The 27706-nt window shown below is 38.7% G+C and overlaps 1 protein-coding gene across 5 annotated transcripts in view; it reads left to right on the forward strand.

Annotated features, from left to right (window-relative positions):
- LOC127064829 (synaptogenesis protein syg-2-like) overlaps window positions 1–27682 on the forward strand; it is a 169206-nt gene extending 141524 nt beyond the window's left edge. For 3 of the 5 annotated variants that reach the window (XM_050996424.1, XM_050996452.1, XM_050996417.1), the window contains 10 exons: window positions 546–752; window positions 11082–11236; window positions 12974–13118; window positions 14387–14517; window positions 15379–15538; window positions 18082–18381; window positions 18716–19012; window positions 20589–20831; window positions 21330–21487; window positions 23000–27682. In XM_050996424.1, coding sequence (XP_050852381.1) covers window positions 546–752; window positions 11082–11236; window positions 12974–13118; window positions 14387–14517; window positions 15379–15538; window positions 18082–18381; window positions 18716–19012; window positions 20589–20831; window positions 21330–21487; window positions 23000–23404 — 2201 coding nt within the window. In that variant the 3' untranslated portion in view covers window positions 23405–27682. The remainder of the gene's footprint in view (window positions 1–545; window positions 753–11081; window positions 11237–12973; window positions 13119–14386; window positions 14518–15378; window positions 15539–18081; window positions 18382–18715; window positions 19013–20588; window positions 20832–21329; window positions 21488–22999) is intronic. The other 2 variants (XM_050996433.1, XM_050996444.1) reach the window with 2 other exon arrangements.
- Window positions 27683–27706: the final 24 nt, after the last annotated feature.

The following is a 27706-nucleotide window of genomic DNA, read 5'->3' on the forward strand; positions in this document are numbered from 1 at the left end:
ACGAAGGCAATAACGATAATAAATTTATTTTTATTACCTCGTACGAACCGTCGCCTAGAGGAGACACGTCGGAATTATACGGCAAAAGCTTGGATGAGTTCTTCTCCCTCTTAACCACGAGTTTGCTCCTACCGCTTGCTTCTCTTCGAGTCTTCCCTCTCCTACTTTCGCGTTGTCACTGAGAGCGAAAATGGATCCGTGGAAAAAGATAATGAGGCCGCAGACGTGCGACCCTTCGACCTCTCTTGTCTCTTCACCACTTCCCAACTCTCCTCAGCACATTCATCCTTGAGGGTTTGTTCTCTCACGCAACGATTATTATAAATTATGAGTTAACGAGCAGTTCTCTCTCTTTCTCTCTCTTTCTTTCTCTCTATCTGTCTATCTGTCTATCTTTCTTTCTCTCTCTCTTTCTCTCTCTTACGTTCCTCGAATGCCTTCAATTCTTATCTCGACGAAATATTCCAATCGTGCGATTGCCCGACCCTTTTATGGAGGCCGAATAAATGGATTACATTTTTTATATGAAATTTCCCTGTTCTCAGGTCGTCCAGAACCTATGGTAAAATGGTGGCGAGGAGAAACCCTATTAGATTCGAAGGACGTGCCAGGAGAGTTTCCATCCCTTCGTCGAAACACTCTGGTCGTGACCGATCTCTCCAGAGCGGATCTCCACGCTGTCTTCACCTGTCAGGCTTCCAACAATAACATCAGTCAACCGGAGTCGGCCTCGGTCGCGATCGAAATGCATCGTGAGTAATGCTCCCGTTCCTTTATCTTTTTATCGCGTTTTTTACTCTCTGTCTCTCTCTCTCTCTCTCTCTCTCTCTTTCTATCTCTCTAAAGGCAAAGTTCTCCCCAGTATCTTCTTAGGAAGCAGCTTGCGTTTCATTATCTCACGAATCCAAATTATACGACACTTCTTGCATCTCCATACATATGTATGCGAGCGTAGGAGCTTGTTAAGGAGACACGTATTTTGCCTCGTCTCTCCTCTGCTTTTTCGTATGTGAAACATTATGATATTTTATAAATTTACATGATTACGTAGAACCTCTATTCCTAAAGAATTTCATTTTAAACATTCATACGCTAATTTCGACGCTTTTCGCGCGACGAAATTCCGGGATGCGTTATTCCGAATGCCATTTCAAATGATTTTGCTCGTTCCAACTAAGAGATGGCTCCGGCGAGGAAACTCTCAAGGGAGAGGGTAGTTGGAACGTAAGTAAGAAACAGAAGAAGACGGAACTAAAGCGACAAAATAAGAAAACGAGTGGTAAATAAAATAAGAGAAGGAAGCGAACAGAGAGAGAGAGAGAGAAAGAGAATTTTCGTTGGCCAGTGTCGTTTGTTTCTTCGAGTTTAACAAGCTCCAGTTGAAAGTGACTTTTCTTTCACTTTTTTCTTCATTCCCCACTTTTTCGTTCTCTCCTTCATACTATCGTTGAGACAGACCTTCTCTCGGATGGGAATGCGTTTACGAATCGAGTCAAAGAGAAAAATCTGCGTTGTTAAGCAAACGAAGCTGGAAGCCGGCCTAAGAAAAAGTATTTTAAGTTGGACGTAGCCGCGATACAAACCGCTTCTCTTATCCTTTCGTCCTCGGCCTTCTCAGCTTTTTTTCTTTATGTTTTTTTCTTTTTTATTTTATTATTTCTATTTATTTCTTTCGTTCGTTCGTTCTTTCTTTCCTTCTTTCTTTCTTCTTTCTTTCTTTCTGTCTTTCTTTATTTATTTTCTTTCTTTTTACTTCGACTTTGTTCGAACACCGAACGATCGAACGAAAAACTTGGCCGAAGAAAATACGAAGAAACCTTCTCTGTTGTTCTAAGAAAAGAAAAAAGAAAAGATGCGAGTAAATTCTTTTGAAGTGTACTGTGCAGTTTAGCTTCCTTCGTCGTTTGGTAGAATAAGAATTTAAAAAATTTCTTGTAGAAATATATATATATATATACATATATATATACACATACATACACCTATGTTTGTCTAATCGAATAACGAATGAATTCATTCGGCATGCATATTTAATGAAATCGTTGGCTATTTCCACTAGATCTCAATAGATTTTATGAATACATAATATGTCACGGACATATTGATTTCATGTTACTTTAATATACCGACATTAATCTTGAAACAACGAGATAGAGAAATAGAGAGAAATAAAGAGAGAGATGAAGAAAATACGAACGTAAAATATAAATCTAGTAAGAAGAATGAGCTCTTTGCTAAAAGAAGACTGGATGTTGAAAAGTAAGCGACTCGCAGAAAAAAAGCTGGGAATGGAAATGGAGAACAAAAATGCGTAATTTTTGTTGGTAAAAACAATAAGGAAAGGGTCGCAAGCTCTATCTTAAAGGTATCTTAGATTTTTATTAAATTCCACTAGAAAATCCAAAGTACGAGAAAGATTCGAAGACATACCGGAAGTTACGTCGTTGCTACCTGCTTTCCTTTTTTTTTACCATTGTTTGAAATACGAGAATATCTTTAAACGGAAATGTCGACAAGCAACTCGAGAACTATTGCGAATTTAATAGAGAAATAGCGACGCGAGAAGGAATGCATCAACTCGAAATTTTACAACAATTCGAATCTAAATAAGAACAATTTGTATAGAGAAATTAAGAAATATTTGTTCGTAACATATCTTTCGAGAAGATATAAATTCAATTTATGGAATTCATAGAGATGTATGAATCTATTTGGTTTCATTATAAATCACATGCGTCTTTCTCAATTCGAACTTCACATATAAAAAGAAGGAAAAAAGAAAACATTGTCTCACAAAATCAATTTTTTCATTTTTTCTCAATACATATTTATTTACATATTACCTCGTTATCTAAACGTCAACGTGTCACATTTTCGCGATAGTCTCTTTGCGTGGATAAATTAAATTTCTCCACAGGCCTGAGTATCCTTCCGTGCTGCACATAGTATCTTCCACATATACATATATTATCAATGTAGTTTCTTTTTTTTTTCTTTTTGCAGTACCTACTGCAGAGAACACGCTGCGACGATCGATCAAAAGATATAAAACGTTTAAACGATCCAATCTACTTTTCAGATAGGAATCTAATGTGTCTATAAATATGCAGACGTTTAGTGAGCATAAAGCGAAAAACATGCGAGCAAATATAACGAAGAGCGATAAGAAAAATGTATCTATCTCAAGCTTGGATAGTACGCGCTAACGAGACACACAGATTTGATTGTAAGTGTTAATGTGAAAGAACACAACATGGCTCCGACGACTTCCGTGACATTTACTATAGTGGAACTTCAAGCGAAATAAATATTTACACGATCTTTTCGATGGTCGATAAGAAAATTCTACGAAATAAACATATATAATCACGTAATAAGTCGTAATTAAAAACAAACAGAAAAAAAATTAAAAACAAAAAGAAACGAAAAAGAAAAGTGTTTCATCGAGGCATTAGCAATCGCGATGAATTCTATAAAAAATAATTGTATATCTTTCAGAGTCACACATATATATTGCTGGTTCGTTTTACATAAAAGCCTGTAGCGTAACACCTTAAACACGCATCGCCATAAAAATATCTACATAAATCCAAAGCTAAAAAGGTTGGCTTGTGCAAAGTGTTTCCTACTAGGAACGCCTGAAGATAATTACACACTCCGATCATAAGCTGTTGGAAAACAGGCCGTGTCGAAGAGCTCACTTTTCTTTTTATATATCCAATTATTTTTAACTCCTTCGCGAGAACTACCCGAGTCTTTTTCTTACAAACGATAAAACACGAGGCACGAAAAGGATAAAATAATAAAAATGATAATGTGTACCCTTTGCGGTAAAATCGATGATTACAAAGGAAGAAAAAGAAGAAGAAATAAAACTAGAATAATCGTTGTCTATTCTATTCTCGAATTGTTGCCGATCAAAGCAAAGAAAATAAAATAAAATAAAATAAAATAAAAGAAAAGAAAAGAAAAGAAAAGGAAAGAAAAGAAAAGAAAAGAAAAGAGAAGAAAAGGAAGGAAAGGAAAGAAAGAGAAAAGAAAAGAAAAGAAAAGAAAAGAAATATATGTTTTTCGTGAAATAAACGTAACAAGAGGAATAGACCATTGTAAATCGTCTTAAGAGAAATAAGAAAAGAAGAAGATTCGCTACTTACTTCCCTCGTTTGAAATGACGGAGAAAATAACGGTATCTTATCGACATAGATCCATAAAGTATTTTCAAGATATTATAGTCGCAGAGGCGTCATCCTCGTTTCTTCAGTTTTATCGTTCAAAGCCGAAGCTCCGTTTCTTAGCTCGCGATATGCCGCTTCGAATCTTTTTCCTTGCACTTTGAACTCTCGCACGGACTCCAATCTACGAACAGATTCTCTAGAAAGCATCAGAGAAAGAGAGAAAAAGAGAGAGAGGGAGAGAGAGAAATAGAGGGAGAGAGAATCGCTTGCTCGTCTTTTCGCTCGCAACCACCCTCGTCTCTTCTTCTTCTCTTCCTCTCGGATTCCGCAAAGGATTAAACCTCATAAATTCCACGAAGCACTCAGTAGAATTATCGGTATGCCGCCTTACGTTCGCCTCCGCATCCGCCTCTCTTCCTTCGCCCCGAGCTGTTGCCTTTTACGAACGAGTCGACAAACGAGAGCGATTTCTACGCGACTTTATACTCCTACCATCTGCCATTCCTTTTGCTATCACTGCAAGTAGGTACTACTGAAAGAAAAAGAAAAGAAGAGGGAGAGAGAGAGAGAGAGAGAGAGAGAGAGAGAGAGAGAGAGTGAGAGAGTGAGAAAGAGAGAAATACGCAAGCACAAAAGCGAACGAGTTTTGCGATAAGCAACGTCTTCGATCGAACTTACGAGCGAAATACACCTCTATTCCTTTTTTCTCTGGACCACTACAGTGGTCGGACATTAATCGATGATACTGCGACCGGCAAATCGAAAGTACATATCTACATAGATATATATAAAACGAAACTCGAAATTATAGACTCATGATATGCTTTCGAAAGTAAAACGACGTGTGCTCTCATACAGAAAACACGAACAAATTAACCGTGCCGTTGATTCGGGAGCTATCGAACGAAGAAGGGGTGAGCGTGGTAATGTTGCCAAATAAATTATCGAAAGCTCTGCGACTGACGATAGCGAAAATAACGCGGTTAATCGCGGATCATTATTATCGTACGGTTCACCGATTCTTCGCCGCAACGTATGTATGTATGTATGTATATATGTATGAGAGCATGTATTTATGTAGGTATGATATATATATATATATATATATATATATATATATATATATATATACATATATATATATCATATACATATATATATGTACGTATGTATGTATATATTATTTATCGTATCGTCGCATTTCTCGTATGCTATTTCAATGACAATGTTTCTATAGGCTGAATGATATTAATTAAAGGAAATTCGAATTTTACGAGCTAACATAAATCATTAAATGAAATAAAAGAATCCTAATATATATATATATATATATATATATATATATATATATTATGATTAAAAATCTCAAACCGTATTTATTTTTTTAGTAAATTCACATTTTTGTTAAATGAACTTTTCCATTAATTGAATTCTTGCGATTGCATAAAACGCGTTTAAAATATACTGCATTACATTATAAAGTATTTGCACTTTTTATTCTTATAAAATATAATGGAAAATAACTAGCTTCTAGAAAGACGTGTCTAGATATTTTTTTTCTTTTTTTAATGATTATTATAAGCCCGCTATTTTCTATTAAGAAATAAAAATCTAAGGTAGATATTTTCAACGACCTACAATCTCCGTACAGTAAATTCGAGAGAAAAAGCAACGGTGGACCGTCAAGGAAAACGTACCACGTGGCTCATGTAATTTCACTCTTGAGAGAGGCCGGTCAAAGGACTAGAGAACGGTACCGTACACGAGGGAAAAGAAAAGAAACGAGAACGAAGAGGAGAAGTGGGGTACGCACGACCGACCTTGGGATTGAATTCGCTCACACTTGAACACTATATACGTATATGGAAGGAACGAGCTCTAAGACCAACTTAACTATTGAGCGTCTAACTAATCGAGCCTGACTAATTAGAAAACCGTTGGCTTCTAATGGAGTCGGCCGTTGAAATTAGACAACGCGAGTAGGTTTGAAAATAAGCATATGGTGAATTTTAACGAAACGAGAAAAGTGTGAAAGTAGAATAAATGAATAAGAGTGCGAGAGAGAAAGAGAGAGAGAGAGAGAGGGAGAGAGGGAGAGGAAGATAGATGAGAAAGATATAAAGAGAACTCGTTAAAGCCAAGAGTCGGTCGTTCGTTGGACGATTTTCTTTGACCTCGGCAATTCGGGTAAATCGTAGGACGAAGGACAAGCACGGTTATCGAAAGTACGACCCTAGAAACTCTACGGAGCGTTAATCGAATCAACGACTTCCCGTTTGTCGATTCATCGATGCCTTTGTCAAGTTGGTGAACGATCGAAGGAAAGCTTCCCCCGTAGACTCCTTGACGCGATGGTCGAAAGTACTTTGCTTGCGGAAGGAATTGAAAATCATAAGACCCTCGGGGAAGAGAGAACAGAACGAGGACCGTTTTCTTCGACCGGCTCTCTTTGGAGAATATCGATTCGTTGGGAAGAAAAAACTCTTTCTACGAGCAAGGATATAGATGTGCATGTATATGTGTGAACAAGTCGGAAAGAAAGAACTAAGAGCGCGAAACAAGGGGTGATGAGTGATAAAAGAAGATGAGAGGAGGAGAGATAAGAAGTTGGAAATAGAGAAGGAAAGACTCGCGATGGTAGTTAAAGGTGCAAGGAGCTCTATAACGAGGAAAGAGAGAATGAGAGAAAGCTTCGGGCTGTGGTATATCTGCATGGGAGGAGTCACGCAACAACGTGAACGACGTCGACAACGACGACAAGGACGACGACAATAACGACGACAACGATGTTGACAACAAGCTAAAGCTTCCGATGCTGCTGCTGCTGTTGTTGCTGCTGCTGCTACTGCTGCTGCTGCTATGCTCGCTGCTGTTGCTGCGAAGACGGTTTACGGGGGTGGAAAGATGCCGTGAGCCGAGGGGACAGTTAAAAGAAAGGGAACCGGAAGAAGACGGAGAGGGTGAGCAAGAGACACGGACCCTCGAGCTGCAGGGCTTGATTGTGTACCGGAGACAGTGCTTTTGAAGGAGGCAGGAGAACCCTCTCAGACACTACCATCGGAGTCGAGTGAGTCTCCTGTGACCCCCGCAACGAGACTGTGTCGACTGTGCGACTACCTGCTGCTACATACAAGCCTCTCTCTCTCTCTCTCTCTCTCTCTCTCTCTCTCTGTCTCTTTCTCTTTCTCTTTCTACTTCTATCTCTGTTTCTCTCTCCATCTCTTTCTCTACGTAAACATATACATATATGCGAATATTACGTAGTACGAACATACATAAATATACGTCTCTGCGCTTCGTCGTATTCGACCTTTCGTACGTACGACCTCACACGTGCACGCGCGTCTGTGTTTATCTGTGTATGTCCCTTACGCGTTGGATCTTTCCATCAACAAATGTTTCTCGCCTCGATCTTCGCCCCTCTCAACGTTGTCCTTCTATTCAAGAAGCTTTCATGAATGTAAATTAAGAAATAAATTAACGCTATCGTTTGCGAGAAGAGAGAAGAGAAAGCTTTGTACCGTGTTTATTCGTATAACGCTCTTCTACTATCCTCGCTCTCATGTCTCACACTAATCACTCATGTACTCGTCGTCTACTCGTGACACGATCCTTCTCTACCCACGAATCTATCGATCTTTCGACATACGGGATGCTTGTAGCATTAGGTACGATATCGACGAAAAATCGTTCGACCATGGGATCGATTCTAATTCGGTACATTCGCATCTGTTAGTGAAAGAAACAAGTAACAGTTTAAAATCCACTACATGCGGAATCGTAAGTTTAATTGTACTGAGCTTAATCCCAACACTGTATGCCACTTAAACCCCTTTAAATATACGCGAGCACGATAGGCTTTTTATGTTTCTTACGTTTTAATAGGAAACGTAATGTTCAGTAAGTATTTCTCAATGATCATTTCGAGAATTCATATCCATGAAAGCTACTTCTTTAAAAGCGTCTTTCAATTTTAATAAGTTTTATTCTACACGACAACGTATCTAACCATTATAATAATAATAATAATAATAATAATAATAATTATTATTATTATAGTGAATAGGGATATTATTACAGAATGAATATGAGAAAGGATCACGTATATCTAGATTAAAAGATGGTCGGGTTGTAAAATAGTTTTTATCGTAAAAGAAAAGTGAGATGCGTGCGTAGAAAGCAGAAAAGAATATAACTTACTCGTATGTACAATGGTTGCTATTTTTGTCTTCTTTCTCCAACTGTTCTTAATCCGTTCTTTGTAGGTATCGCAAAACTTTTGTCATGCTAGTGCACGCATTTTTGTAACGTATGTATATATATATATATATATATATATATATATATATATTTTTTTTCTTCTATTAACGTCACTGAATAACTGAAAACAAATTACATATAATAATAGCATACAAATCCGTTCCTCTTCACTTTGTCCAAACTTTTAAATAATTATAAAACTGCATTATTTGTTCGCAAACAATTTTTTATTATAACAAATGTAAAGAATAGTGACGCAGTTTGAGCAAATATTAATTACTTTTAAATGGAATAATCTTGGGATTACCTTTTTCGAATAAAATTTGAACGATGAACAACAGAGTAGCTTTTCTCTTGTTAACTTTATCTCATCTTATTTTATTTTATTTTATTTTTTTCATTTTGTATAAAGATAATAACGATGAGAATACAGAGAAAGAATAACAATGGATGAAGGAAAAATCCGTACGCTGTTGGCTCGATTTACCATAAAATCAAACGTGCTGTTCGTACATAGATAAAGTTGCTAGGCATTTCTAATTTGCAATAGCAATAAGTTTAACCTCGGCAGCTCGTTCGTTATTCCGCTTTCGATCGTTCTCTTTCCTCCTCGCTTGTCTCACCGCTCTTTAACCCGTTTTTACTTTCCTCCATGGATCTCGTTAGGTTTTTTTATTTGATCGTTTTGCTTCCCTTCTCTCTCTCTCTCTCTCTCTCTCTCTCTCTCTCTATCCCTCTCCTCTCTCCCCTCATTTCTCTTTCCCTTTCTTTTTTCCTCCCGCACGAACTCATCCGGATTCTATCGAACCGTTTCCAGCTTTGCCCGGAGGAACAGGAGTTTTTGACATAGACCGTTTTGTTTGCGGATAATTTCACGGTGACTCTGGTTTCTCGTGAAAACACTCCAATTAAAACTTCTCCTTCCGTTGTCGAAAACGTGACAGTACGATTTATAAAAATTTTATGGCTTCCAGGGATTGTGTATTATCATCGTGGTTTCAAAAAAGTTATTCAGTCAGTACGAAGAAGTAAGAAAAAGGTGGATTATTCGTCGTCGTGAGTAGTAGATAGTAGTTATGGCTTAGGAGTATCGAATTTCGAACGAAACCTTACATTGACGATATCGTCTATCGAACATCCATTATAACTATCTACATACATATATCCATCCGGTGACCAACATCAAGACTCTAATGGACGCCTACGCATATTTTTTTTTCCTTCAGGTCGTTCTAACACCATTCATCATCGATGTCCACGCAAAGAGTACCTACTGAAAATAAACGTATGCCAACGCGATATTCAATCAACCATCGATCAATCGAACTTTTCTAGTGAACTTTTAATGACGCGTTATTCCAGGATCCTACAGGTAGTTCAGCTATTCGATTCTGTCGAAAAAGACGTCCCCATCTATAATATGTTACCTACCTTAGACATTTTTCGATAATATATAGATATACGTTCTAGATATGTAAGTAGTTATCGTCGAATGTGCGACATGAAAATTTTATTAAAACGTTAAAGATTGAACGAGTCTGCGATTCTCATGAATATTTTCGTCGAACGAAACGAGTGTTTTATTGCACCGAACATGCATGAAACGGCTATGTGTAGTGAAATCTCGATTACAACGACACGAATACCGATAGGTATCGTATAATATGCGCGCACCATTACGACGAACAAAGTCGTAGGAAGTAGATTAAGGTGACGGACCCGAAGGTGGAAACTGTCGACAGCGATGGAGGAAGACCAGCTACGGAAAGGACGAAGTAGTGGAAAATTTTTCATTGGTGTCAAAAGTTCGGAGTCCTGAAAGTTTAATTCCGAGTTCTCTTCTGCTACGTCTCACCCTCCACTTCTCTCTTACTCCCTCTCTTTCTCTCTTTCTCTCTCTCTCTCTCTTTCTCCTCTCCTCTCTTTCTCTCTCCCTGCTCTTCCTTTCTCATCCTTCTTCCGTGCGCGAACCTCGACGCCGCTTGAATGGAAAATCCTTCTTCTCCCTCCGTCTGTCTTCCTTCGTAGAGAACTACCACCTCTTTCACCCCAACACTGCGTACTTTTTTATCCTTCTTCTCACGCCGTCACGAAGAAAGACGTTCCTTTTCCGTTCTGTTTGCGATTAAATTCGATGGAAAACCATCGATAGGAGAAGTCAATTCACCTGCGAAAAACTTGCCGAACTTACTACAGATATCGTATCCAATCGTTATACGTATTTCATTCATAACGTATCAATATCGATTCGGAGCAAATATCTCTTTATTAGTTATTCGAAAACGAATCGTGAAAGATTCGTAGCTTCGAACGACTACGTCGAAGAAGTTTGTATCATAATTGATACGAAAGTAACAAATAACAATTCGATGGTCTTGTTAGTCGAAGAACTCGTGTTCTTTTTTCGATGTTATGTGAAACGAGAGCCGGAGGTTTTGCGGCGATACGTCACGCTTGTTGCCGCGAATGTTAGTACTCGTTTAAAACGCATTAAGGGAGAAACGAAGTTAGAAGTTCGGCAAGTTCCCACCGGCTCTTTTATACTCTCCTTGTTCTTACATCACTTGCTTTTCGATCATCGTTGAAATTCTAGATGTAAGACGATAATTTTCTTACTATCAATCTCTTTTTCTTCTACTATTTCAGTGAGACCTTTGAGCGTGAGTATACTTAGTAGCGAGCACGCACCACTCAGCGCGGATCGGAAATACAATATCAGTTGTATGACCGTCGGTTCAAGGCCACCGGCTAAATTATTCTGGTATATGGATGGCGACAAGATGGAAAATTATACGGAGAGGGTGAGCTTTTTTTCATATTATCTTTCTCTCTCTCTTTCTCTCTATCTTTATTCCTATCTTTCTTTCCATTTTTTTCCATCCTCAAACACTATGAAAGTAACATCTTCGAATTATTAGCTCTCTCCTTGCAATGAGTACCCTTTCATTTTTATTTCACATCAAACCTAGCATACTGTACGATATATGTAGAGGAGTAGAAAACGAAGCGAGTAAAGAGGCACGTTTCGGCGTAAAACATTTCCGAGCCGTGAAAGAAAGGTTACGACCCACATTCAACGCGCTCGTCATCATTTTCTCCTTACGAACATTCCGAAGGTACGAGGAAAACGATGTAAAGCGAAGGGGAACTTCGAATAGGGCCAAAGTTCGAATGCGCCCGCGTACACGATCGCTTCTCGAAACGGCCAAAAAACGTCGGTCGACGAACGAGCGAAACATGAATTCCACCCTCGATCGTTCTCCACGAAATCACAGGCATTAGCGAGCGGGGTATCGGTATTTGCATCGTCGCCATTAAGAACTCCCTCCAACACGCCATGCTGCAATTACCGGATAGAAACGATGTTTTCGCGATCTATCCTCCTCCATTTGTCTTATTCTTCTTCTTCTCGCTTGCCACTAACGTGACCTACCTCTCGAGACAGCTTTGATCGTTGTTACGTTCAGGAGAGAATAGAACAAAAAAAAAAAGAGATGGAACATAACACAACGAATCTCTTTAAAGTAACGTAGCCGAGAGTTCGTGCGAATGATCGATTTTATTTTTTCGTTTTTTTTTCCCCACTTCGTTAAAAAGACTCCATTTTACATAAATGGCGAGAACTCGATTCGTTTTAACCTAGCCCACACGTTGGCCCGATCTGTCGTATCGCATCATAATATCTGAGTGTAGGAACAAGTTGATAGCGACAGCGAGTTATACCGATGGCACGTTCACAATCGATAGTGAGTCGAACGAAACGTGGCCGCATAGTTGGCAGAGGCAGCCAGGTGATTCGACTTTCTCGATTTATGGCCGGTCGTACGCGCGAATTTCGCTTCAATTTCATCCTGAAATTCCTATCGCGCGAGTTGTAAAAGCTCGATTCGTTCGATAGATGCCGGAGATCGCGTACGATCGATAGATTTTACTCCCATTGAGCATGCGTTCGCTCGCGAGAGAGATTTGTAAGGTAAGACAACGACGAAGGATCGATATCGTTCAAATAAAGATTCGATCGAATAACATTTAATATTTGCTAGCTGTATATTCACTTTTTTCTCACGATACCTTTCCCTCTGGCGAAACGATTCTCCAATTACAATATTAGCAAGATTACGCGTTAGGATTGCTCGCAAGGATTATTCGCAAGAGGGCGAATGATAAACGCCTCCTTGGCCAACTTCGTCCGGTCATTAAGACTTATCGCCGGATTAACGCTCGGCTTATAAGCCGTGTAAAGTCCGATCCGGCCTTCCTTCGCTCCGTTATCTTTCACAGAGTAATTATTCGACTTTGTTCCTGCGTCGACGTATCTCATCTCTATCGGTCAGTCTTACCTTTCCCTTATCCTTCCTTTCCCTTTTTCCTTTAATTTCCTTTTCTCTCTCGAGGTTGTTACATTTCATAGATCGTTGATACAACCTCGATTGCATCGTACTCAAGCCGATCGATAAAAGAATAAATCCTTTCTCTTCTCATCGAGCAATTCAATCAATTTTTCATTATAAACAAGAAATATATTCCGTGTCTCTCAGGTATCGGCCGATGGCAATATGACGAATTCCATCTTTACCTTCAAGCCTACCTTATTCGACCACAACAAAATGTTGACCTGCAGATCCGAGAATCACAAGGTTCACGGTGGTGTCATCGAGGACACCTGGAAACTGAACGTTTTTTGTAAGTATTCTAAATGCAGATATTTTTCTTTAAAAGATCTCTCATCGCTCTAACGACGACATTAACACCAAGCGCGTACAAAAAAGAAAAGAAGGAGATAAAGAAGAAAAAAAGAGAAAAAAGAGAGAGAGAAAAAAAAAGCAAACGAGAAGCATATTTTTCATATACTAATGGATATGAGTACGCTCGGGACAACATCTCTCGGCAAAGCAACTAGCATTGCAGAAATCCGTGTTTGCGTTCGGTCGACATTTCGTCCGAGATACGTGTTCCTACGTATCTCTATATGCTTTACCTGCAATATGCGTGTGTATAACTACACGACAGTTCTATCTATCTACGTACGTACGCACGCATAGACGCAAAATGTATCTAGATATCAACGAGGTAAACGAGTTAAAAGCGTGCATGGCAGTTCGAAACGAGGTCGTCGATATAGATTACGTCGAGCTAACGGGAATGTAATCGCAATAACGAGACGTCAACGAGACCCGAAATGGAATGGCCGAGCTACAACTCGATGCGCTTCGATTTATTCGGGACTTGTCGCAATTCGTCGCGATACAAAGATCACTCGTTCGCTACAAGTAATGACGGCTTCGAGCGCTCTGTCATTCAGTCTATCTCCCGATATAACGTTTTGAAAAAGAATTCTTTTAACGGTAAATAAATCGTCGAACGTTATCGAATCTTGATCAAAGGATAGAAAGGATTCTTTTTGACGTGAAACTTAATATCTGTCAAACGTTAAAAATCGATTTTCTTTTCACTTATTATATAAGTACTTACTATAGAAAATATCAAAGAAATAATTTAGAAAAATACAGGATAGGCCAAGTGTTTCTGGGTTCTAATTTTACGATCTGAAGAAGAAAAAAAAACGAGAGAGAAAAATAAGAAAATTGATCTAAAAAAATCTTGAAAAGGAATTGATAATTGAGATAAAAGGGAAAAAACCTTAGGAACTTTTGGTCGAATCTGTACTAAGATTTAAAAATAATTTCAATCAAATTAATATTGAAGAGAATGCTTTAAATATATTGTGTCGACCCGATAATGTCAGTCGAACATCTAACAAATTTTCCTTCCACGAAGTAATTAACGAAGAAATTTGTATTTTCATGACATATCACATCGTACGAGATATAATCACCAATTCAATGGAACGCTCTGTTTCAGTTTACCACGTTATACTCGAATATGTACAAGTAGAGATGGGTAAGCAGCTTAAGACAATCACATTGACGAACATTGATTTTTTCTTTCAGTCGTTCCTATCTTACGATTGGGGCTTGGTTCCAACATGAATCCCGACGACATAGAGGAAGGCGATGATGTCTACTTTGAATGTAAGGTTCGTGCGAATCCCTGGGCTTACAAAGTCGTCTGGAAGCACAACGTAAGTCGATCCCACGGGAATTTGTTTCTATCTTATCGTATAGACCGATGCAGACGTACATATACACGTGTGCATATACAGTCATGCATGCACGAATAGACATTAGCTCTCTATGACGAGTAACGACTTAACAATGAGCCCTTTTGACTCGTTCATTTTCTTTTTTTCTATTTTTGTCTTTTTTTATGTCCTCTCTCAAAATCAAAAGAACTTTATCTTTGCTTATCTTCTCTTTATACCGGTATACATAATGCGGTTTACATACGTAGTTACCCACGTCATTATACTTTCCTTCTCTTTGTCCTTTGCTCTTTCCCCTTTACTTTTTTTTCTCTCTCTCCTTTACTTCGTCGTTATTCACTGCCTCTCTTAATCCCGAGCTTCGGTTTTAACTACGCGTCTGTCTATTCTCCTTTGTCATAGTCTTCACGTTCGGTTACGAAAGCTCTTCTATATGTAACTACGATCCTGGAGAAATTCTCCTAGAAAATGTAATCCTTCGTTCCTTCGAGAATACGAGCGAATGAGACAGAGATAGATAGATAGAGGTAAGAGAGAAGTCGAGAGAGAGGGAGAGAATGAAAGACAGAAAGAGAGAGAGAGAGAGAGAGAGAGAGAGAGAGAGAGAGAGAGCTTTGTCACGAAAATGGTCTTAGTCTTCTATTCGATGTTACGCGTGCCTCCTTCGCTTTCCACTTCGTCGCATTGCCCGACCTATTTTCCTCTCCTAGACCGTTCCATTCGTCCTCGTATCCGCTTCTACGCTTCTTACCACGTTGCTTTTCGCGAAACCGTGCCCTACCCTTGATACTTTTCCTCGCAGATTTCCGATCTAATCTCGGTGTGTACGCTTCGTTCCAGGGCAACGTCATTCAGAACAACGCGAAGAACGGCGTGATAGTGCAACAATACGATCTCGCTTTAAGAAAAGTCAATCGTTCCCAGGCCGGAAATTACACCTGCGTCGCCAGCAACGTCGAGGGCGATGGTTATAGCAATAGTGTCGAGCTCAAAATCATGTGTGAGTTTTTCTCGTTCTTTTATTTTCCTCTTTTTCTTTTTACATTTCCTTTCTTTTCTTTTGTACGCGTCTACGAAAAAAAAAAAGAAAAAAAGAGAAAAGAAAAGGAGACGAATTATAGCAAAAACATTCGGTGTAATAATGTATCACGAATGTCGTCCATGAAGTTTCGATTTATTTTGATGAAATAAAATGAAATTGTTGAAAAGAGTTTAAAACGATTCGACGTGATCATCTTATATTTCGAAACATTGTTCTTAACTTTCCGTTGTAATTCGAAAAACTGTTTGTAACGTATATGCTGTAATGCTGTCGATAGCAGTTCGAATTCTACTAGAAGTCTAAGTTCTTGAAGATTATTAACTTTCGTTCGATAAACTTTGGTATTGATAAATCCTCGAGTGAAGAAGTTTAACGGTGTTAAATCGGGTGAACACACTGGTCATAATCTTTGCGAATCCCTGTCTATTCCCACTTGCTATGAAAAGTTCCATTCAGGTAGTCTCGTATATTCGTTGCAAAATGAGGAAAAAACACAACGGTACGAAAAATTCCATCGTCCATTAATTGCGGCACCAAAAAGTATTATAACATATCGAGATAACCGTTGCCAATAATCGTTTTTTCTGCGAAGAAAAAAGGACTGTACACTCGAGTCTGCATGAAGTCCAATCAACTTTTTTTACCTTATCTCTTTTATTTCATAGAAGTGAGAATTAGTTACGTTTTCACCAAAATGAATCGAAACTTCACGGACACCATGTATATAATCAAATAGTTTATTATTTGTAATTTAAGATTGTTTGCTATTTTTTATTATGAGGATATATGCATCGCGCCTAAAAATAATGCATTGTACTTCGTCGAACACGATCTATTCAACCCCTGTATTTAGATACATAAATTCTTTACTACATTCAGGAATATTTTGCCTACTATAAGGGGTTTAGGAATAAGTTCTTACTAATAGAAGTCTCTAAACGTGATATTCATTATTAGAATTAAGGAGAGTATAAATGACCTATCTCGTTGATGTTAAATTGAGCAGGTTACATATATATATGATTTATGAACTTCTTTCTTTAGTTTCATTGAATTACATATGTTAGGAATTAAAATAGAACTTTTTTGCTCGTTTTTTTACATTACTTTTTTATATTTGTTTTTTTTACAATTTTCGTGTATTTTACTGCAAATATACGTATTCCTCTATCATTCTAGACATGTAGCGTCACGAAAATATTATAAATGAATTATACAAAAACCAAGAAACGACCTTATATAGTTCCTGACAAAAAACGAGTCATTTGTTTAGAAAAATGAAGTTTTTTTCAGAAATTGCGATTAAAAAGTAATTTAAATAAAAACTCAATTTTTAGTAAATTGGGAAAATCGCATGCATGCTGTAAACAAAAGCCCAACTATGATGACAATTCTACCAAGGTATTCAGTAGAAATACCACTATAATTAAAGCCGAACCACAAAACCTTCCTAGTGGATCTTCTAGACATTAGTAGTAATCCCATAGTTCTTGACGATTTATATAATGCAAAGAATGGCTTACACGGCCAATTAAATAAAATAATATTAAATATACTTCTAATTAACAAAAATAAATGGATCGTTCGTCAAATTAATCTATATTTGAAATATTTCTTTAAAGAACATAAAAAAATACAGAAACAAAACAAAATAATAATTTTCAAGAGAAAATGGCCACTTATACTCACCTTAAAAATTACAAATTAATCGTTTTTGTAGAAATATTCATCTCTCACTTAACGGACCTATTCAATTTTCTTCTTTCATATTATATCTCCATTAAAATGCTTCTTTTCCACGGTTGTTTTAGCAAATACGTATATGTATAACAAAAATACTAATTAATTATTTACACACGCATTTCTGGAAAAAGTGAGAGAACGCGTTAGCGAGAGTCACTAACATACAATGTCGGCCGCAAGCAGGAAAGTCACCCGGTCGAAAAGTCGTTACGGTTATTCGTTAAAAACACGATGACGAGCGGTGAATTCGCGAACGGTAGGTGGAAGAAAGAAAGGAAAAAAAACAAAACAAAAAAAAAACAAAAAAAAAAACCAAAAAAAAATAAAGCGATCGCGAGAGCAAACCGACCAACTCTCGAAAGCCCGTCCTGCTGGCTGCCGTACGTACACGAAAAATGGCAAAACTATTGGAACGAGCCGGGGAATAACGCCCATCGATCTTCCCTTCGAAAGCGCGCGAAAGCGTGGTCACTCCGCCACGCGTCGTCCTTTTCGCAGTTTTAATAAATGTGCGTAAACTGTACTCGCAGTGGTCCCTCTTTACGGTATCGCGTCTCGATTTTTCTTTCGGCTCTTTTCCAAGGACAATACGGTAGTGTCTGACAGTAAAAAGAAAAAAAGCTGAAAAAAAGAAGACGAAAAAAAAAATAGGGGGAGAGAGAGAGAGAGAGAGAGAGAGAGAGGGGAACGGAGAAAGGGAAAAAATGTCAGAAGAAAAGAAATATGGTGAGGCGGGGGGTTGGTTTTTCTTTTCGCAGACAAGCCAATCTGCGTGGCCGAACAAAAGCGCATATATGGAGTGGCACGTCACGAGGACGCCGGGGTGGTCTGCAGGGTCGAAGCGTATCCACCTCCCGAAAGCTTTCGGTGGGCCTTCAACAATACCGAGGAGATGGTCGACGTGCCCCAGGCGCGTTACAAGAACTCTACTCGGCACAGCCAAAGCGTCCTCACGTACAGACCGGTCACGGAAATGGACTATGGCACTGTGCTTTGTTGGGCGAGCAACACTGCCGGCCAGCAGAAGAACGCTTGCATATTTCACATCATACCCGCGGGTACGTACATTCCTACATAACTCACATACGTACATACATAAGTGTGCATCTCGCTCGGCCCCTATCTTCTCGAGCCACTCGTAAGACGAATCTACAGTTTCACGAGGAAAAGTTATGGCAACACTCGAAACATTTGCTCGTTCGCGAAACCTCGCGGCAAAGCGTCACGTTCCGCGGAGGTTAGTCCAAAAAAGTTTCTTTTCAAATACCTTGTCCCTTTTTTATAATCTCGCTCGAGTCTGTTTGAAAAACTTATTTGTCGTTTATTTGTTTTATCGTTAATATTATGAGACCGGAATCGGAAAGATTTAATCTCTTCCTTTCTCATCACCAGGGAAACCAGAATCTCCTTACAATTGCACGCTGACCAATCAAACAACCCAGTCACTTTCGGTGGAATGCACCGCAGGTTTCGACGGAGGTCAACCGCAACATTTCTTTCTAGAGGTGTTCGATCAAGAAACGGGTCTTCTACGGGCTAATGAAACCAGCGATAACCCACAGTTTACTGTAAAAGGGTTGGAACCGGGCAAAGTTCTCAACATGATATTGTACGCCGTAAATGCGAAAGGAAGAAGCGAACTGATCTTGCTCGAAGGTTTTACTTTAAAAGTGGCCGAGAAGCAGACCGGTAAGTTACTTCGGAAGCTTTTGCTATTAACACTAGAGACCTTAATCGAGAGATAATGAGTAAGGAGTTTTGAATAGGACTCGTTGTAGGAAAATTGAGCAGCTTAACGGCGAGTAATGAAATTTCTTTGAACGAGATTCTAGCAGAGGAAGAGATAAAGACTAGTAGGAGATAGAGAGAACAAGAGAGAGAGAGAGAGAGAGAGAAATTGTATAAGGTTTTACGAGAAACAACTATAATCGGTTGCAAAATCGAACACAATTTACATGTAGACCAAGTTCTAAGTACTTGAGAAAATAGAACACCGAGTCGATCTCTTGCTTGCATTCATCCAGTGGATTACCGGCCAGTGGAATTCTCGTCGTCGGTGTACGAATCGAAGCTAGGCTATACGAACTACGCTACCAGCGAGGATCCACTGCCGGCGGATATACTCGGTAGCTCGTATATATCGGCTCCGAGACGAATTTACAAGTGAAATTGCTCTCGGTCAGTTTCCCGACCGTCGAGATGCGATTCGGCCAAGTACCTGAGACTGAACGCGCGTGCGCGCGCACACGAGCCAGTTTCCTCGCACCTTTATACATGAACACCTTTATGACCGCATCGATATATTCATGACTCTCGATGTTCACTCTGTCTATCTTCGATTAGGTCTATACTTGCACACGTGAATACATACTTAAAGCCAAGAGATCCGTTCAAAAATCGATCAACTTTACGCGAGCACCGTCGCGCATAAAACTTTAATAAAATTTCCTGACCACCATCTTCGAGTCATAGAAAATTCCGTATTCCGTTTGATAAAATATTTTCACGGAAAATATGTAAAATATATCTTTCAACGTCATCTTTCTTTATTATATTTTTTTTTTCCATCGTTTCTCCTTTATCTCTCTTTAATCCATTAGAAACTACAAATTTGATTATATTATCATTTAATAACCGTACAACCTTCGCTCCGAGGAATTCGTTAAACTGGAAAAATTTAACGATCTATCGATCGTAACCGAAACTTTGAGAATCTGGAAATGTATTTTTTTTCTGGTTTCCCCTCGTAGATGTACGTAAAGCGTGGGCTATCTCGTGACTATCTTATTATCGCTTCGATCGTTACGGCTTAATGCGCCGTATCGTTGCCGTATTCTCACTCTTCGTGAAGAGATCCTATTAAAAAGGCCGTACTTTTAAGAAAAGATGGAAAAAAGAAAAGAACGAAAGTATGAATGCGAACAAACCTATAATTAACCTACAGTTTTTGAACACCGATTAAAAATCATCGATAATAAACGAGGCGAAACGAGCTGATTGACCTTTTAACTCACGATTTCATTAAAATTCATTGTCTATTTAATTTTATTAAAGACGTTGATCACTGTTAATAGTGTCCCTAATTTCTTAATTAAAACTCGTTAAGTAATACATTGGAAGAACAAGCGTAGCTCGTCGTTGTGCAATTTAACATAAAACGTAGTATTGATAACGTAGAAATTCGAAGATCCAGATAAATTAAAAAAAGATCTCTTGTAAGAATTAAATCGTAAGAATTTCCAAAGACGTACTTGCACGAGAGCAGTGCGCGTTTTGTTTACAGGTACTCCGGTGCCGTTCGAAATAACACCTCTGTTAGCTGGTCTTATCGGTGTAATTAGCGCCATGCTTTTAGTTACCGGAACAATCTTAGCAGCTCTCAAAGTACGAAGCGAGAGACGAGCTCAGAGACCAGGTGATTTGCCTTTGAAAAAAGCTACAGCACCTAGTTCCGAAGATCTTTACGATGCGGATGATAGAAATCCAGACGTTGTACCAACTAATAAAGGTATGTATATATGTACGACTATGTCTCTACTTATGTGCGTGTTTATGTACATATGTAAGTATCTATATTTTGCCTTACCAAATGATATTCGTAGATCGATCGATAATAGCTATATATCGAGTCATAACGTGCCTACTCGTTCTACGTGCTCGGATTTTCGATTAGCGCATCATTTATTTGATACATCGTACGCATAGCTTATATCCTAACTTCCTAAATCATGAATTATATACGGACTTCCACAGAGCTCATTATAGTTTCTCGGTAATAGATTTCTATCGAAGGGAGAACTTTGAGCTTTAGATCTTTATGGCTTTCTGCAGGATTATAGTTTTGAATAAACAAAAAGAAGAATAAATAGAATACGCGTTTTATGAAATATTCGATATTAACGAAGGAAAAAAATCGTCCGCTATGGACGATCTACTAAGGGTGTTGAATTTTTATATATAATGGAGAAATCAACAACGAGACGTTATTATCTAATTGTAACAAAAGATTCAGATTATCAACTGACCGGATCAACATCGGGTACACCACTGGCAACGCAAGACACACCGGATGGTCTACCACCGTCTTCACTTCCAACACAGCAGAATAATCATCTTCAGGGACTTACCGGTTACAACGAATACAACAATTATCCAACCTTACCGGTAAATATTGTTAAAACTTTCCCACTTAACAACGTAAACGAAACTTTATTACAATATTTATTTATACGATTATATACGATATTTGCAAACCAAGTTTTGCCTTTTAAAAATCATAATATTTCGGAATGCTCGAGAACCACGTCCTTTCAGACCGAGTTTCTATCAAAGACGAATAAATGCTTGATATTTTCTATCAAAGCCTTTCCCATATCTAGAAACAACCTATCTGCTTTACGTCCATTCGGAATACTTTTAGTCCATTAAAACATATCGATTCAGTTAGTTGACGAAGAAAATACGATCCGAGCTTTCAGTTAATTAATTTAAATAAACAAAAAAGAACTGATTTCGTTAGTATAAAAGTATTCACATACTCTCGATACCTATTGGTAACGATAGTAAGTACCTATTTCGAAGAACAAACATTTTAAAAACAAAGTTTCTCCTAACAAAAACAGACACCTCGAATGTAAATCGCTCTTTTCAAATAGAAAGAAAAAGAAGGAGAGACAATGATCATTTGTAATGAAAATACAAGTTGAATATCCTGGAAAGACAATTCCTAATTCTTCTATATATCACGACTTAACTAGGTTTTATTCGATCCTTCGAAAATCTCCTTCGTTTCCTTTCGTTTATTTTTCCTTATCGCCGACCAATCGATCCTAACTTTCTTCTTCCAATTTCGCGGCAAATTAATCGCGGCGAGCGTCTGCGATATGGATTACAAAAAATAAAAAAGGGGAAAAAAACAGAATTGAGAGAGACGAAATTCCGTAGACGAAAACTTTGATTATGCCTCGATAATTTCCTTGTTTTGTTCGTATCGACCGACCTTCTCCATTTTCCATTGGCCGCTCGAATTTCTTGCTTATTCGGGATGAGAACGAACGAACAAATTCTAGCAAGCCGTTCCGCTAGGTAGGTTGGTAGGTAGGTGCTTCGAGAAGAATTCCAGAAGTCTGAAATTTCGAAAGTGGACGCTCATTAGCAGGAAAGTTTCTCTTCTTTGCTTCGAATCCAAGTCCTTGGCGGAACTGTCGAAAATAATCGTATCTTTCGGGGATTATCATGGCGGACTTCGAATGAACTTTCGTGAAAATACTATCATCTATAAGAGAAAAAGAAAAAGGAAAAAAAGGAGAAAAAAAAAGAAAAAAAAAAGGAACTCATTGGTAGACGTTCGAAGGTAAAAGTGCAGATATATGCTCACGCTTGGCCGTTTTCCTCGACTTTCCTTTTCTCTCGTGGTTATCTAAATTATTCTGATCTTTATCTTAGCTCGACGTATAAACGGATTTTTCTCTTTCCACTGCTTTTATCATATTATCCAATATTCTAAAATAAATGAGATTAATCGCGTAATGCGATGATCGCGTAATGTGATATCGTATGGAAAAATTTGCTTCCATTTGTCAGCGATTGCTCGTTAAGGAGAGAGAAAATCACGGAAAGGAGATAAGAGGTATTAGAGATATAATGTCAATTTTGTATCTATATTTATATTTATAGTTATCCGGGGAAGTGACGTATGCAGAACTCTGCTTAGCGAGGCCAACCACTTTGTCGACTTTGGGAACGGATACGAAACTAGCAAATTTAGGAAGCGTTACCGGTCTCGGAGGTCTTCAGGGATATGGAAGCGGTGTTATCGTCGGCGGAAAATCGTACGCAAAGGAGGCGACGGTATACGCTTGCATAGACCACAGCGCAAGGCCACCGAAAATAGACACGGTGAAGAGTACATCTTCATGCGGAAGTACGCCGCTCTCGACGATGAGCGGACTTCTGCATGACTCGACGGTGACCGGAATGACCGGTGTCACCGGATTGACCGGTACTACGAGCAAGCATCCGGCAAGGGAAGTCGTCACCGTTCGCACGCCACTTATTTCGAGCCAGGAAAGCTGCGTATAGGGACGCGATTCCGACGCGCTCGGCGTTAACGAATATTACGTCTGATATGGTCGCGTCGCATCCCACGCCAAAGAGTCTCCTCCGAACCGGGAGCCGTTCAAACACATACCGCAAATTGCTACAACAGGTATGCCAGTAGCCACCCACGACACATCTTCTTACATTCTTATTACTCGCATTCTTTCTCCGTGCGTCGCCTAAAACCCATTCCCATCTCTTTCTTAACATAAAAGGATTTTCTCCCCATCCGATCTTCCCTCTTCCTATTCTTCTTCTAATTCTTACATCTTCGACATTACGATAACGACGACAACGATAACGACGACGACGATAACGACGACGACGACGACGTTGACAAAAGACGAAACTATTTCACGGAACATCGATCCCAAGATTCTTTCACAATCTTGCGTGCCTATTGTACACGCCTATTAGCATAGGTACATACTTACGTTTCTCTGCCTATATTAAAAACGAGAAATAAATGCTATGGAGAAACGTTGATAAGAAGATGATTTTTAGATCGGCTTCTCGTACAATTTTCACGAGAGACCAAAGCCCGTTTTTTGCGCGATTCGATACGCTTCTTTCGTTTTCGCCGCAACAACGATGACGACGACGACGACAATGACGACAACGACGACGACGACGACGACGACGATGACGACGATTAAGATGCCGGTCGTCGACCTTCATTGGACGCGGAAAAACGCGGAATTTGAAATTTGCGGACGGATGTGCTGTCCTACCGACTGACGACGAACGCGCACAACGTCGAAACTGGCACGGAAGCGACGCGGTCGTTCGCACGATAGATACCTATATACATATGTGTATGTATCTATATAAAAGGTATATACCGAGATGAATTTTCTTATTTGGAACATTTCGCGATCGGTAAAACTCGACGCCGCATGTGACGACGTACATCGTATGCATGAACGCTAACGGGTGTCCATTATCGTACGAATGTATCAACCTTTTTCCGCGTGCTCAAACGCGAATCTTGTAAATACCTTGTACATAACGATGCGACGAGTGGGGGAAAAGTTTAATTGTGTGACGAGTAATAATAAAGACAGGGACGAAGGACTGTCGTCGATATAGTTCTCTTCGCGACAAGACAAATATGGACGAATGTAATAACACGTCGCGATCCGATGCAAATTGGTACGTTGGAAATTTTTCCATGACAATAATTTCTTTTCGTCGATCTCTCTTTACACATTGTCCAACCCATACCCGCATGTTTCTACGCGTTTCTCAATGCCGCTCGTTACGTTTTCTCCGATCGACTTATTTCTCGATCGATTATTAAATTTTTACACACTCGAATCTCAATCGACTTCGTTAGATAAAAAAAAAGGAAAAAAGAAAAAAAAAAGAAAAAAAAAGAAAGAAAGGGTAAGAAAGATTTGCTCTTTCACCGACTCTCTCGACTGCTCGCGACTGAATTACGTCAACGTACACAAACGATATTCGTATAGTGCGAAAAGGACGTCGAAACGAGGACACGTTCCTTCGTTTTATTCACCTTTATCCATTGTAAAATATATTCTCCTCCGATGTACAGCGCCGATATTTTTTCAAAGTGCGCGTAAGCGATACCTCCGCGCGATGTGAATTGAGCAAAGAGGCGATAATTACGGAAAGAAAACGAGTGTATAATTAATAAACGTTCGAAGTAAATTTAAGCAGAGCAAATATAAAGATATATTATATATATATAAATATATATATATATGTATATGTATGTACGAATGTATGCGTATGTGTATGTGTGTATGCGAGTATGCATGTATACATGAAAAGCAAGCGCGAAACTATATTATCGGTGGAGTGCCGATCCTTCCGACGTATAATTCAAAATACGTGTACTGCTGGTATTGAAGATTAAGTGAAACATCGATTTTACTTAAAAGCTCGTTTCGAATAATAGCTATGTTATTCTCATTTCCTTCCATCTCGAAGTTTCGCCGAAATAATCGGAGAGATATGCGATTATTGATTCATTGAATTATGTTGTCCCACTATTCATCAGGATAATCGGTGCTCCACTACATATATCTTTATTCCACGTGCGTACGAATGCACGAAAGACTATCGAGAAATTGCAAGCGAATACGGGCCAGTACGAAAGCAACAAGGTATAACGAGTTTATCTTCGCCATTTTTGATATTTTTCATTCAACATCGATACCTCGTAATTTTTTTTCCATCGGCCTCTTTTTAACGATAATGTCACTGTACGCTTATTGCTAAGCTTCGAACTTTTGAATACGTCTATTTATAGAATTCGATTAGTTCGATTAATCCGAGTTTGAATTCTTCGAATAGTTTCTATCGACTCGTCCTCGAATGACTCGACTTCGTACGTTTTATTTTCCCCTTCGTAGATAGAATCATTTAACGTGTATTATCATTGCCATGCACAATATGGAAGGGAACAAGACGAAAATATTTTTCATCGTAACTTGTCGCAAACAATTCAATATTTTGGGTTTACCGCGATAGATCGTAGGAACAAGGAGGAAACCAATGAATATGCAATGTAATGCGGAGTCAGTGTGCATACAGTTTAAAAGGGATCAAGAAAATACACGGGATGACAACCTACCCACGTACATCACTAAATTTCGTTTCATTGCCTTTTATCTGGGAATAATTTTAATACTAAAATATTATTCCTCTTAACGCTCAAAAAACACTTTGAATATTCCGGACTCCTTTATCGTTGTTCGGACTATGAAAAGGAAACGCTGAATATGCAATTCAAAGAAAGCCGATGTGTACGTCTGCATGCGCGCTTGTGAAAAATATAGAGGGGAAAAAAGAAAAAGATAGAACGAGATACATGAAGAGAGAGAAAGAGAGAGAGAGAAAGAGAGGGATAGATAGATAGATAGATAGATAGATAGATAGATAGATAGATAGATAGATAGATAAAGAGAGAGAGAAAGAAAGAGAGAGAGAGAGAGAGAGAGAGAGAGAAAAAGAGAGAGAGAGAGAGAGAAAAGCTAAGGTAAAGATCGAAAGATTGCTACGTGTAAAAATGATTTTAACGACGTTACACTTACATAGGTATATACATATTGCACGTATAAATACGTATACTTAAACTAGATATTGAACATTAGATTTTAAAATAATTACTATGCGCTGTTAGTCCCTGTGAAAATGGCTGGGAATTATTAAAGGTCGAAGAGATATGAGAAACTCGGCCGCTAACGTCCCAACTATATTTCGCGGAGTTAAAAGTTCCAGAAATAGAGTCACTAGGTCGACGAAGCCAGGCTTCATTCGCTTTTTCATCTCATCAATGTACTCAACGAGAGATTGATTTCAAAAGAGATCACCGGTTCTGAACAGTCGTAACCCATTTGCCAAATCATTTCGGATTTAAAGGTCAATTTTGAAGAACGCTTATGAATTTCTACGTAAATACCTATGAATACGTGACATATTGCACAAAATCATAACTCGCGAAATCGTGAAAGAAAGTGACAATACCTGCCTGACAGTTGTTGATACAGGCGGATAATTGTGTTTCTTCTCTCTTCGTCCGTCTCTCTGTCTTTCTTTCTCTTTCTCTCTCTCTCTCTCTCTCTCTCTCTTTCTTTTTTTCTTCTCTTTCTGTCTATCTTCTTTTTGTTTTTGCGCGAATTCGCGTTATGAATGCGATCATTTGTGTCCTTCAGTTTTTGTTCCTGCGTCCCGAGGATTTATACGAATCGAAAGAGATCCTATAATATGTTACACTTTTTTGTAACATCCACGGACGAGTATTATTATTCTCTTCAACAAACTACATTTCCACGAAGCGTGTTTGTCACGATGTTATCATTACTATTATTCATCCTTATCGTGTGTCACACACTGTCGTCCTTAAATTAATAATTTTTCTACGCGAAAGCTGTGCGCAACGGCATAGATTTTTTATATAATTATACGTCAAAGTTCGTCTACGAAGCGAAGACGCGTGCATGCATGTGTGAGTGTATGTGTGAGAAAGAGAAAGAGAGAGAGAGAGATAACTGATAAAACAAAAAAAAAAGAAAAAAAAATAGTCGTTCGAAGCGTGCGTTCACGCACGAAATTTTGCGCTTCCGTTTACGTTTCCCAATGTCCGAATTGAGCTCTCGACGAGTGAAACGTACGTGCGCTGAAAATTGAAATTACGACGACCATATTACGTGTATTTACAATAATTATAGATCTCTCTCTATAAATATATACACATCAGCATAATCCGAATAAACGTGTTGATATGAAAAGCCATGTTGATCATCGCGGTTTAGCTAT

The sequence above is a fragment of the Vespula vulgaris genome, chromosome 1 (assembly GCF_905475345.1).
Source record: "Vespula vulgaris chromosome 1, iyVesVulg1.1, whole genome shotgun sequence".
Taxonomy (NCBI): Eukaryota; Metazoa; Arthropoda; class Insecta; order Hymenoptera; family Vespidae; genus Vespula; species Vespula vulgaris.